Source organism: Phascolarctos cinereus, unplaced genomic scaffold (genome assembly GCF_003287225.1).
Source record: "Phascolarctos cinereus isolate Bilbo 61053 unplaced genomic scaffold, phaCin_HiC Scaffold_726;HRSCAF=1367, whole genome shotgun sequence".
NCBI classification, from domain to species: Eukaryota; Metazoa; Chordata; class Mammalia; order Diprotodontia; family Phascolarctidae; genus Phascolarctos; species Phascolarctos cinereus.
Genome location: NW_027556098.1, coordinates 117,491,897 through 117,506,287, shown reverse-complemented (window position 1 = coordinate 117,506,287; position 14,391 = coordinate 117,491,897). Strand labels below are relative to the sequence as shown.

Here is a 14,391-nt window from a genome sequence, read left to right as displayed (position 1 = left end):
TCTGAGAAGGGAACCACTTTTAATAAAAATGAGGCCAGGGGAGCTGAGAGAGTCCATAGTTTATCAACTACTTCTGGGTTTCTCAGACTTCTTGAAGTTTAATGCCTCCATGGGCCCTGGGTCTCCCATGACCCTCAAACTAAAAGTTAATTGCTTTCCCCTTGTGATCAGAACTGATTTTAGATGTCAGAATGAAAGATCTAAGAAGACGTTGGACCACTTCATTTCTGGAGCCAGGAGTTTTCTGCTGTCGTGCAACAACTGTTTGAAATTCTATAGTTCTGGTATTCATGACTCAACTCACTCCCAGACCTGGGTCAATTCCTATGCCTGTCTCTGGGGGCCCCAACTACTAATTTGAGAAACATCTTATATCACTTGAGGCTGTGTGTGTGTGCCCACGTATAAATTTGGTAACCAAGAAATAAAACCTCTGGGGATAATTTTCATGAGTTTCCCAGTGTAGGAATCCTGGGTCTCCAGAACATAGGCAATCTGTGCTGAAATCAAGGGTCCAGACTGTGTGAATGAGAAGGACCAAGTATGCACTCTTAGATCCAAGGATGAGTATGAAGTATACGTGGAACTGGATTCCTATCTTATTTCCAAGTTCTTGCCCTGAACCACAGGATCCCAGTCTAATTGGGGGCAACTAGGTGAGCTCTGTGCCTGGAGTCAGGAAGACTCACCTTCCTAAGTTCGAATTTGGCCGCAGACACTCACTAGCTGCGTGACCCTAGACTAGTCACTGAACCTCGGGTTGTCTCCATTTTATCACTTGTAAAATGGGCATAATAATAGCACCTACCTCCCTGGGTTGTTATGAAGACCAAATGAGAGAATAATTGTAAAGCACTTAGCACCGTGCATGGCATCAGTAAGCACTGATATAAATGTTAGCTGCTATTATTATTATTATTATTATTATTATTTATTATTATTATTATTATCATTATCTATGATACCCTTGTCATCCTGTTATCAGGCTGTCCACTTGCCTAGACTATTGTCAATTATCTACTATTTGCTCCTTCCTGTCTTTACTGTCTGTACCATTTCTGTTTAAATGAACATTCTGGATCCTGGGTGCGGTCTGGACCTTTGGCCAAGAGTCCCTGCATCCTCTCTTTCCCTCCCGTAGTCAGACCTCCCAGTTCCATACAGATTTTTAGATTCCTACTTCATATCCATACCTCCCATAGCTAAGCCCTCACTGCTGTTTCTTAGATGCTCTGTCACAGGCCTTTGTCTCCTCGGCCTGTTGGAGTTGACTCTGGAACCCAACATGGATCAGTCTGGTCTGGTCTGGCCTAGTGAAAGTCGAGCTTTAATTCTACTGATAGTTCTACAACTCTTTGGGTGAATTAGATGAGCCTGATTCTCAGATATCAAATATAAGTCTTGTAAAATCTTAACATACTTGTGAGATGCAAACAGATTTCATTTCCAAATGGCCATGATCAAAGCCTAAGTCTTCTATAGGCAAATAAACAATTAGCTTTGTAAAGAGAAGTATAACGGAAATACAATCGAGAAATTTACTATTCTGCCCAGTTGAATACATTTGTCAGCTTTTAGTCTGTAACCATGACATCCATATTGAAATTCCCTTTAGAAGTTTCCAATTATAAAACTTTTTGTAGGTTGAGTCACATTTTGGCACCCAACTTGATCTGGAATTTTCCATTTCCATCCTAAGAAATCAGGATTTTGTGATTATATAGATTTAGAGCTAAGGACCTTACAGTTCATCTAATACAACTCCTTCACAGATTTTACAGATGAGGAAACTGAGGCCCAGAAATGTTAAGTGGTTTGTCCTGGTTCTTCCCTGAATGAAGCATTGTTAAATTCAGTAGGTTAAACCTAGGGTCAGTCCTTAACAAAGGCGATGTACCCTGCTGCACACTTAGTGATATTTGAGGGATTTCACAAGTTCCTGACAACCTTAAGCGAAATTTCTCATGGGCTTGCCATCTCACTGTCCTGCTCTCCTACTTTGCCTGAAATGACATTATTAGGGTTACTCCTGTAGGTTGGACAATAAAATCTAGAATATTGTTTCCTGAGTGTATCCATGTGATAATAGAAAGGAGAGCAGACTCTGAGGGTCTCCTCTACTCCTTACTTATGAATAGAGTTTAGTTTTTCAGAAAGCTAGCTATTACCTTGGAAGGTACAAAGAGTCTGTTTTAAGGGGATGAGCCAGACAGCAGGTAAGTGTCATTGGTTGAGTTGAATTATGGCAGCAATGAGCTCTTAGTGATGAGGGACATCATAAGACAACATCCTAACAGGTTAGGTCTAGAGTTGGAGAAAGACCTAATTGTATGTATTGGAGGTGGAGGAGCTAGGTTCTAAGAAACATAGCAGCAGCTAAGGATAAGGAATAAGGCTTTCTACCACCCTTACCTCCAATTCTACCCACTCCCTCTTCTCTCTCTGGTCCATCCTCCCAACACTCCTGCGTATCTACCTTCAAACTTTTATAAAACAAAAGGGAACATATGCCTTTTATTCTAAAAAGTTTGGCACAAAAAGGGTGAAAGAAGACAATTTCACATAAATAGATGCCTAGATAGATAGTTCTATAGATAGATAGATAGATAGATAGATGCTGCCAGAGAAATTCATCTATGGGGTCAAAATTTGAAAAAAAAAAAAAGGTGAAGAAACAGCAAGAGAAAAGGCACCAAGAACAGACTTGCTCACTGAGCTCCAGGGCCTTTCTTGCACTGATATAAGGGTAGGATTAGTAAGTATGGAAATGAATGGACTCCAAGCCATTTTTTCCTCAAATGCTTTAACCCTGCAACTTATATTAGCCCACACAAAGTTTAAACAGGTAGGTTGCTCAACGCATGGAGCACCGGACTTGGAACCTGAGTTAAAATCCTGCCTCAGAGTTATTAGATGTGTGACCTTGGGCAAGTCACTTAACCCCAGCCTTAGTTTCCCCACCTGTAAAATCAGGATAATAGTAATACCTTTATCACAGGATTGTTGTGAAGATCAAATGATATGACATTTTTTAAATGCTTTGAAAATATTAAATAACTATGTAAATTCTAGTTATTATTATAGATGTTGCCATTAGCACAGTTAGACAGAGGCCTCCAAGTGTTCTGTCATCACCTCATTCTATGGTTATGACACTTTGCATGGAGCTACAACTAAGAAGGCAGCTAGGTGGCTCAGCGCATAGAACTGCTGGGCCCAGAACTGGGAAGTTCAAATTGAGTTCAAATCCAGCCTCGGGCACTTACTAGCTGTGTGACCCTGAGCAAGTCACTTAACCTCTGTTTGCCTTAATCCACTGGAGAAGGAAATGGCAAACCACTCCACCATCTCTGCCAAGAAAACCCCATGCGGGGTCAGAAAAGTCAGACACAACTAAATGACTATACAACACCACCCAAGAAAGCATTTTTTTTTTTGCATTGGAAATGATAATTCATTAAACTTGGGTTCCTTGGACCTACTAGGGCAGCTGTTGGGGAGAAGGTTCCTTCTTGCTCAAACTAAGCCTAACCCTTTGCCAAGAAATGGTAGTGGTATGCTAGGGTCCACAGAGTCATGAAGAGTCAGGCACGACTAAATAATAACAATGCTTTTTTTCTATTGTCCCAAGTCAAGTCCCAAGTCCCAAGGACTATACATTAGCTAGTTACTTGGATACCTGGGAATAAAATGTTTCCTGGTTTTACAAGGTTTGTTGATTGTTAAGCTTATAATTAAAAATAATTTAAGAAAATTATAATGGGGGAAATTTAAAAATAGATATCATTAGACTTCAGTGAGTCTACAGAAGGTCACTGAGACAAATCTTTAAACTTTGTCCTCTAGCACCTAATGGGGTTCTCTACCCATAATTAGCTATTGATAAATTTTTGTTGGGTTGCAAAAAGAAAAGCAGGGGTTCGGGGTAGATGCATTATAGTATAGTGGAAAAAATACAGTACAATGTATATAGTATATAGTATAGTATAGTGAAAAAAAATGATGATTAAGAGTCCAAGGACTTAGGTTTAAACCTTGTCTCTGCCACTTACTATATAGCTTTGGGAAAGTTGCTTTTTGCCTTATGAGACTCAATTTCCTCATCTGTAAAATGAGGGGTTTGGATTAGATGGTCTCTGTAGTCTCTTGCAGCTTAAGAGCCTGTGAATGAGATGGAAATATCTACCAGTCTAATAATGCCTTCCCTGTTGAAGAGAGATCAGTGTGCTGTCAAGGAGGACACTACACTGTGTTATTTATCTCCGTTAGACTGTTGGAATGTTAGAGAAATTGAATGAAATATTCATGAAGACCTTCCCTTAAATAATTCTTTTTTCTTAAAGAGGTGGTATTTCTATGTGTATTCCCACCAGTAATTACATCTAAGAGGCAAACCTCCACCCTCCCTATCGCCTTCTTCCTAAAGTTAGAGATAATGCTTAGCAATTGTCCTCTCCCAAAGCTCACCCAGCCGCCCTACTCCAGCTTCATCACAGTCCCACGGCACATAGCTGCAAAGACTGACTTATGAAAGGAGGAAGAGATGGAATAATTCTATGCCTTCCATTCCACTATCCCTTACTGTGCTGCTCCCCACTTCTGCTATTTCCTCCTCCTAGTCACCACTGCCTCTTCAAGCCCTCCTCCTTTCCTCAGCTCCCCATGCTCAAGGGAAGGGACCCAAGGGACCCATAGCATGGGGCAGCTACGTGGCACAAAGGATAAAGTCTTGGTGGACCTGAGTTCAAAGGTGAACTCAGACACTTACTAACTGTAAGGTCCTGGGTAAGTGTCTTTTGTTTGCCTCAGTTTCCTCAACTGTAAAACAGGGACAATAATAATAGCATCTACCTCCCAGGGTTGTTATGAGGAGCAAATCTTAGCACAATGCCTGGCACATAGTAAGTGCTGCATAAAATGTCATTATCATTATTGTAAAGTATATTCCATTACTTCACAGACATAGGGGTTGAGTCACTGTTTTGATCTTTGTATTTGCTGGTGCGTAGTACAGTGGCTGGCATATAACAGGTGTTTAATAAATGCTCCCTGATTGATTGAGATGTGTGTTTGAGGCTTTGAGGGAAGAGTAGAGGTGGGAGTAGGGAAGGCCCCAGAGGGATCAGGGCTCTTCTTTGTGCTTGGCAGGCTCTGAAGCTCTGTGGGCTCTTGATACAAAGAATAGTCCTCAGTAGGGACTAGAACATGAATCCAGAACAGCAATGTAGTGCAGGCGGCATTTCCCTTGGCAAGAAATAGGCCACAGTCACACATGTCCTTGAACTGGACTCTATTATTATTGTGTGTGTCTGTGTGTGTTTTAAACTTAACCCCCAAATTTGGAAATACAAGCCAGAAGACTTGGGTTGGAGCCTTGGCTTTGCCAGATATCGCTGCGTGACTTTGGATGAATCTCAACCCCTAAGGGTTTGTCTCTGCATCTGTAAAATGAAGGGAGTAGAACTAGGTGATCTCTAAGCTCTAATCTGGGATTCTCAACAAGCAACCTTTCCTTCCTGAACAAAAGAATGATTGGGCTGTTTTTCATCTACATGAAGGACACAAGACAAGAGGAAGAGGATTGGAGATATTTAGAAGGGAATCAGATTAGATAAAAGCCTGATAGTGAAGGTTATTAGATAACGGACTTGAAAGATAGGCAATTACTATAATATCAGGTCTCATTATCCTGGAAGCACCAAAAAGAAAGAGACTACATATCTTCTATACTTTCTTTCTGTTTTCATTGAATCCATCTTAGGGCTACTTACACAGCAAATGTTTCGCCAAGGTTGTTTTGACTGACCTCCTTAGAGTAGAAATATTAAACATAGATCCAATTGAAGCAATGGAGAAGGTGTCTGGTTGACTGCTCCCCATCCCCCTGGCTGTCAACATCATCTACTCCATCCCTATGTGGGCCACATAGGGCCCACGACACTCCCTGACATGGCCCAAACTGGATAAAAGCATAGGTCCTATCTGATTTTAACTTGTTGCTATGTTAGTTACACATAATTATATATAATATGATACATATTATATATAATCATCACAAATTTATTATATAACATATCTTATATAATTTATTATAGCAATGATAATAAATTATATACTATATGGTTATATTATAAAACAATATAAAATATATAATTATAAAATATAACATTTTATTAAATGTAATATAATATATAACATATTTATATATAATTATATGAATATATATGTATAAACATGTGTGGTTCTCTAAGTCATGCAACCCTCAGGGATCCTTATTTATAGTTTGGTGGCCCCCCTTTCTATGTGAGTTTGACACCCCTGCCTTAGGGTACTGATCAGTGGATGCTGATTATTGATCTTTTAAGGGAATTCAGGACTTGGCCTCTTAGAATAGATAAATACCTGCCTGGGAAATCTGGAGACTTGGGTGCTTCTAGTACTAGCTCTGCCTATCACTAATTGGTGCTGTGACTTTGGGGCAAGTTACCTGACTGTTCTTGGCATTAGCTCCTCTTCCTCCAGGAAATGAGGATGTTAGGGATGGAAAATCCATAGGACTCATCTTTCCTCTGATATCATATGGTTCTATGCCCCATGGGAGCCCCAGTATCATCTCCATGAGTCCATCAGCTTGGTCCTTACACACGATTCCACTGATGTGAATTGTGTGGTATTGTGGACAGAGTCTAGGACTTGAAATTAGAGGGTTTGGGTTCAAACTCCAGCCCTACCACTTAGTGTGTGACCTTGGGTAAGTCATTTTATTTCTTGGGACGTCAGTATTTGCAGGTATAAAATAAAAGGGGTTGGACTAGATGACCTCTAAATTCCCTTCCAGTTCTAAATTTGCAATCCTATGACTCCATGAGAGAAGAAGGCATATGGGGGAGCTTGCTTGGTCCTGACAACACTCAGTAGAAGATAGGCTAGGCTCACTTACCTGGGAGGAAGGATGGAGAATGACTGGGGCCTGGGGTTTCCCCAAGCCAAATTTCAACCAGGAGACATTTCCTAAGTTCAAGGCTCTGTCTCTGAGTCACAGGCTTTGGTGGGGAAATGCAGAGCTGGCTTGGGGGGATAGGTGGGGCAAAAGACCCTTGAAACTGGGGACCAATAGGCTGTGTCCATACATGGCAAATATTCCAAAACAAGGTTGCATTTACAGGACAAGTCTAGATGAAATTGCTTAATGTGGAAAATTAGAAAGAGAAGAATTATCTCAGTATAGATTCTAAGAAGAAGAGAGACCTGATCTTTCTCTATAGTTAAAGAAGGTTTTCAGTGCTATTCTATCTGAAGGCAAGGGACTGGTTAATTGAACCATGAAAGTCTGGGAACCTATGCTCAGGGAAAGTTTACTACTCTAGAGCAATGTTTTTTTTTTTAAAATAAAGGTCTACATCTTTACTTTCATTGGTGGAAGCACTGTAGATGAGGAAATTCTCTCTATCAATACAGATCCGAAACTGTTCTTCCAATTAGAATCTTAGAGCAATATTTGAGGCACTGAAGGGGTTTAGTGATTTTCCCAGGATCACCGAGCCAGTCAATATCAGAGATAAAACTTGAACCCAGTTCAAGTGTTATTTGTGTTAAAAAGCACTTAGCACAATGCCTAGCACATAGTAGGTGTTATATAAATGTTAGCTATTATTATTATCATTCATCCTGTCTCTGAGGCTGGCCCTCAAACCACTATGCTAGGCTGCCCCTGGAGTGATATCAGGCCTATTTACTTTATGATTACCACAGGATTTAGATAACATTTCTGTTCTGCTGAGAGAGACGTAGGTAAAAATCCTAATTAATTAGTGACAAACTACCAGGCCAAATAGATAGTCCCAAATGTAGAGAATGACCATGAGGTATGGACACAGCCTGTTCTCCCAGCCTTAGGGGGAAGGGGGGAGGCCAGTGCACCAGGCCAGGCAGCACCAGCGCCAGATGGTACTTGAAGCCTCAGAGCTTCACCGACAACAAATGCCACCAACATGCAGCAGAAATGCCAATTTTACTCCCATCCCTGCCCACGCTGGGTGGGCAAGGGTGGGACGTACGCGCAACCATCACAAAGGAAGGAGACCACAACATTCAGACAGTTGGATTAATCCCACTGCCCAGCTGGGGAGTCAAGAAATAGGGCCATAAGTGCCCTTCCTTTCTCTCCCCAAGAAAGACCTTACAACACATGCTTACTTGGCTTAAAACCTGACACAGCTACCTACCCGGGTCGTTGCCAAGATTGACACATCCTCTCCAAACTGCTTCACACACTCTGTCCTCGTTGCCTCTGCCCTGGGGGACTGAGTCCCAGGATTCCAAACAGGTCCCCTCGGGAGAAAGGTCATATCACCATAGAAAGCACCGTGGATAACGTTCCCACCATCCAGCTGTACCCTGGCCATCCTCCAAATCACTCTCTTGGGCTGGCATTCAAGTCAGTATGAACATAAGGAAGCAGCAGTCAAAAAAGACGCAGAAAAACTGCCCCAAGAATTCCCATCCTTTTGGAAGGCAGAGCATTTGAGAAGGGAAGGGAAGGAATGGCGAGACTCGCTCCTTATTACCACCTCTCATCCCGACAACTCTCTCGAAGTGTTTGGAGGACTGACCAAGCAACCCTAATCCTCCATCCCCAAAGCCATTGCAGTTCCCATAGCTGACATACCTCATTCGGCCCTGCTCCAATGCTCCTCTCTCCCCGCACCCCTTCTGAGTTATATTCCTTCTGAGAATATAACCTTCTGGGTTATATTCCCCAGGTGAGAGGCTCCTTGGGGAAGGGGGTCTTCCCCCGGGGTGGGGCAGGAAGTAAAAAAGTCCTGGGAGTGGGGTGGGGAGCTAGGAAACTGTCCTACCTTGTCACTGTCGACTGTGTTCTGAGAGGTTCTGGAAGCGATGGAGATAGTGTCTGGTTGACTGCTCCCATCCCCCTGGCTGTCAATATCATCTACTCCATCCCTGCAGGGGAAAAACAAGGGGGAAGGGTGGAGGGAGAGGGAATGACCGGGGCTTAAGAAGCACACAACAGTTTCCATCTGGGAATAGTAGAGCACTTTCAGGCAGGGATTTGGCTCAAATCACCCAGCTGGAAGAAGGTTCACTCTGTGATTTTCAGTGATGTCACCTCTGACATGGGGCAAAGCCCATAATCACCATGTTGGTGGCTGCAAGCAGAATGAGCCCTCCCCCCCCCAATTCCCCAGACCAGCACTGGGCACAGGTCTATAAGAGGCAGCAGGAAGACACATCACCTTATTTAGAGCCCAGGCTCTGGCCAAATGACAGTGTGGCTGTTAGCAACCCTAGAGTGAGGGCTATTCAGGCAGCTCTGCCCTGTGCTGTACCCAGGCTGGGGGTGGGGTGGCCACGTAGACCATAACTAATGTGAGGCTGTGGAAAGAAACAAATGAGCAGAAACAGCAGGGTCGCTACTGGGAACTGTTTGACCTTTTCTTGGTTTGTGCTCCTTACATTGTTGGGGTGGGGGTGATACAGCATATTTTGTGGTCAGTTGTTTCAGTTATATCCAACTCTTTGTGACCCCATTTGGGACTGGCAAAGATACTGCCATTTTCCTCTCCAATTCATTTTACAGATGAGGAAACTGAGGCAAACAGTGAAGTGACTTGCCCAGGGTCACACATCTGGTAAGTGTCTGAGGCCGGATTTGAACTCAGTGCTCTAGCCATTGTACCACCTATTTGCCCCCATAACATGTTGCAGAGAAAAGAAAACTGAGCTGGGGAGCAGGAGATGTGGATTCTTTTAGTCCCAGCTCTGCCATTAATGGTAAGTTGCTTCTCTCTGGCCCTTCGTTTCTTCACATTAATAATTGATTCTTTGAAATCAAGGGTTTGGACTAGGAAATCTCCCGGGTCCTTCTTACTTCTAAGCACAGGGCTAAACAAATTCTGCAGGAGGGATTTCTCTTTGCTGAATCTTTGATACTGGAGACTCAGCTTTTGGCTGCCAAGGAAGTCATTTTTTCCCCTCACCCTTTGGTACCCTCAGGGACAGTATGATGCATCAAAAAAAGTTTTTAAGACTTGGGTTCAAATCTTGTATCTGCTGCTTGTGTGAGTGGGCAAGTCACTTTGTGACTCTAGGCCTCAGTTTCCTTAGCTGTAAAATCAGGAGGTTGGACTAAATGATCTCTATCCGATTCTCCAATATCTCTATTCAATGATTCTGGGATCATTAACACAGCAGGTGAGACTACAGGCTCCAAGATGAAGGTGCTAGCCATATCCTACCTGCATCAGCCTTTGGATAGCCATATAAGGAGTAAGGGACACTCCTGTGTCTATAAACTCCTAAATATTTGGTAGGACGGGATATGGGCTGCTCCTGGCTTTTAGCTCTGCTATCCCTGGCAGCCTCACATCTCTCACTTCTCCAAATTGAGGATAATCTAAATGTTTTTAAATGGAGCACTTTGGTAGAGGGGAGGAGGGTGGATCAGAAAATATGCTTGTATACATTACAGTCTCCCTGCCCCCTCATCCTGGGGTCATGCCTCACTCTTGCACTGAGTCCATGGCCAGGACCACATTGGCCACACCATTGACACAATCCACAGGGCCATAGCTTCTTGATAGAAATAGACAAGACACTGGTCCCATTCTAGTTCTCTCTTCTTTGGTGAAACCATCAATAGACTGAATTTTTGTGTTTGGAAGAAGAGACTTGGTGGGGAGTTTATGGACAGTGATGGAGGAGTCATCCCAGAGAACAACAGTTCTTGCCATGCAGAGTTCTGTAAGAACCACATACCTGATTCTCTACATGGGAAAGGTAACATTATCAGTGATAATAATGATGATAACCATGGGAATTCACATATAAATGGAGCTTTACAGATACAAAGCAATTAACATACATCATCTGGGGGAGGAAGTGTGGTACAAAGGAAGAGGCCTGGATCTGGAGACAGAAGAGCTTTTCTGTGGATTGTGTGACCTTGGGTAAGTCACTTAATTTTTCTGGCTTGTCTTTTTCTTCATCTGTAGATTGAGGGGTTGGACTAGATGAGATATAAGGTCCTTTTCAGCTCTGGATCTACAATTTTATGACTTCTGACATCCCAGCCAGCCAGCTTCAAATCTATGATGCTACTGAGATGTCTTGATCTCATGGAATAGTGTAAAAAGTACCAGATCTGGTATCAGAGGACCAGAGGTCAAAATCTCAGCTTTGCTGCTTACCCGCTGGGTCACCTCAGGCAAATCACTTTATTTCTCTGGGTCTCAGTTTACTCATTGATAAAACGAGGGTGTTGGATGAAATGGTCCCCTCCAGCTATGAATTTATGAACCTATTATCTCTTCCAACCATCAGAAGAAAATCCTATGCGATAGACAATGGAAATATTATTACCTCTATTTTTTGGGTAGAGATAATAATGTCATCTAAAGACCTTAATCCACTTACCCAATGTCACATAGCTAAATTAGCGTTAGAGACATCGTTTAGATTCAGGTTTTTTGACTATAGAGCTTTTTATCCTCATGTGGGTCTAGGCTTCCAGTAAATCATTAATCATATGCATGTGCATGGGCTCCAGAAGCAAAGGATGACCCATATTGTAGCTATCTCAGGGTGAGATGCTAAATACAGGGTGTCCCAAAAGTCTTAGTGTAATAAGCTATTACTACTTAAAACTGCATTGACTCTTGGGGTGTCACATACAACCACATTTGGATTACTTGTATGTGATTATTTGTAGGAACATTGCTATTCTGGGCTGGTTATCAGCCAGCCCAGTAGTGTCAAATGCAACTAGAAATGTACTCTTTCTTGGTCCACTCAGCTGTGCTCATGGCTTTCCAACTCAGATTAGCTTCTAGCCATTCTGTATACATCCTGAATGTTGTCCAGTTGCTTTCATCGTGTCTGACTCATTGTGACCACATTTGGGGTTTTCTTGGCAGAGATACTGGAGTGGTTTGCCATCTCCCTCTCCAGTTCATTTTATGGATGAGGAAACTGAGGCAAACAGGGTTAAATGACTTGCCCAGAGTCACACAGCTAATAAGGGTCTGAGGCCAGATTTGAACTCAAGTCTTCCTAACTCCAACCCACTATCCACTGTGCCACCTAGCTGCCCCTCTCAGCATTCTGGGCAACTCTTAGAGACTGTAAGTTTCAAAGAAGGTGCTAATCTATATTGGTAGAGGGAGTTTTTCTTCATCTACGAGTTCTGCATGCCAATGAAATCATTAGTCTGGTCCCTTTTGCTAATTTCTAGTAAGTAGAAAAAGTGGGACTTGAACCAAATTCCTCTGGCCCCATATCCTATGTTCCTTCTGCTATGACTACACTGCTTCCCACCATCCTGGCTAGTGTCTGTCTCCTCTGTAGATGAAGCCAGCTCATCAGGTTCAGGGCAGTGATATGAGGCTGGAGCTGGTGGGGGTGGGGATGGGAGGCTTCCCTTGTATTGTAGCGGCAGAGGAAGAGGGATTTAGCCTGATTACCAGTCCCGTAGTCTAGTGGTGTCAAACTCAAATAGAAATGGGGTACATAAGTATCCTTGCAGGCTCAAATTGACTTAGTCCATATCACATATTAACATTATCTATGTTTTATTGTGTTTTTATTTATTTGTTTTGTTAAATACTTCCCAATTACATTGTAATCTGGTTGTGGGGCACTTGGCAGTGTGGTGGCTCTACATGTTTGACCCCTCTGCCATAGTCTCCATTTGTTGTATCTGCTATGCTTCCTTGCTTTCTTTTGTCCTGGACATCGACAGGGGGGCCAGGGACAAACAGCATCCCTCCTATCTTTCAGAACCTGTTTCAAGACCCCCTCTAGCTTACCTCCTCTGGGAACTTGTCTGAGATGCCCCCTTTCCAGTTCTACCTTTGTACCCAACAATGTTATCCCTTAGAAAAACTGGTCTTTAAAGTCATGCTGGTTTTCATTTATTTATGAGATTTCCCCTCTTTGTGTTTCTCATGTATTTTTTCATGCCTATTTGTGTGGTCTCCTCCATTAAACTGGGAGAGCTCCAAGGGTCGGGGTCGTATCTTCTGCCTTACTGTGGGTCTGCAGATCAGTTGGCCTCCAGGGGTTGGGACAGAGGCATGGTCTCACCTCTAAGCATTGAAGAGATGATCAATGGTATGGGTCATGGTGCCTCAGCCCTTTGCTGTATCTTTGCTCCAAATTGACCCTTCTCTGAGCTTTGCCTGGATCTAGACAGTCATTAGACCTCAAACTCTGTAGATCTTTCCTGGCTACTCATTCTATTTATTCTGGCTGACCCCAGGGATAATGCCTCTTCTGGGATGACATTACATAAGGAAAGGGGATTGAAGATTCTTTTTATTTATATTCCTTATTCCAATGAGTGACAATCCTCAGAGTTTGGGGGGCTGGCCAATCAACTCTAATCCTCTGTCCCTAAGACATGGTATTGGGAAGGAGAAACTTTTACCACCCTTGGCCCTTAGCCCTTGACCCATTTTCTTTGTGTGTTTCTTGAAGAATTCAATTTCACCAAAATATACAACAAAGCCCCCAAAGATTTTATTAAGTCCTTACCAGGTACCAGGTGGTGAGATACTTTTGCCTGAGCCACCATATCCTTCTCCCCCTCCTGGAATGAACTTCCTATTTATTTCTTCCCCTTAGAGTCTTTATCTTCTTTAAGATGCAGCCTGGGGGCCATCTTCTATGTGAAACCTTTCCTGAAGCCCTTAACTGCTTAGGTACTTCCTTATAAACTAACTTGTATTAAATTACTTTGTATATAGTTGTATCTGTTCACTTTAAGCTACATGCATATTCATTAGCGTACTTATTGTCTTCTCTGTTAGAATATACAGCTGTTTGCAAGTAAGGATGTACTTGTATCCCCAGCACTTAGCACATAGTGCCTGGCACATAGTAGGTGCTTAATAAATAAATGCTTGTTGATTGAGTGATTGCCCTGAAGGAGGGAACTTGACTGGAGGAAAACAACATTCAACCAGCTAAATAAAAACAAGGTATTTTAAAGGGAGGTAGAGAGAATTAGCTAACTGGGGAACCTGGGAAGGATCAAAGATTTAGAGCGGGTTGAGATTGTAGAGATCAGCTGCTCCAACCCCCTCATTTTACAAATGAGGAAACTGAGGTTCAGAGGAGTGAAGCAGCTTGCCTGAGTTCACATGAGCAGTGTACAGAGGAGCCAGAGACTCTGTCTAAAACAGGCAGGTTAGGTGGCTAGATGTTTGGGTGATAGACACTCAGGCCTTAGAATCTTGAGTATCTGGTCTGAGCCAAAGTTCAGGAACACCCTGGGCCTGGAAGTCTGGCACTTCAAGAAGGCTTCAGAAGGCCAGGAGCATCCATACAAGAAATGTGCTCTCTTCCTCCTCCTCCCACAAGCTTAGATTGGTA

General features: G+C 42.8%; 1 protein-coding gene across 1 annotated transcript in view; it reads right to left on the bottom strand.

The window, feature by feature from the left end:
• KALRN (kalirin RhoGEF kinase) overlaps window positions 1–14,391 on the bottom strand; it is a 709,132-nt gene that overhangs the window by 22,111 nt on the left and 672,630 nt on the right. The window contains 2 exon segments of the mRNA XM_078146745.1: window positions 8,226–8,426; window positions 8,859–8,961. Coding sequence (XP_078002871.1) covers window positions 8,226–8,426; window positions 8,859–8,961 — 304 coding nt within the window.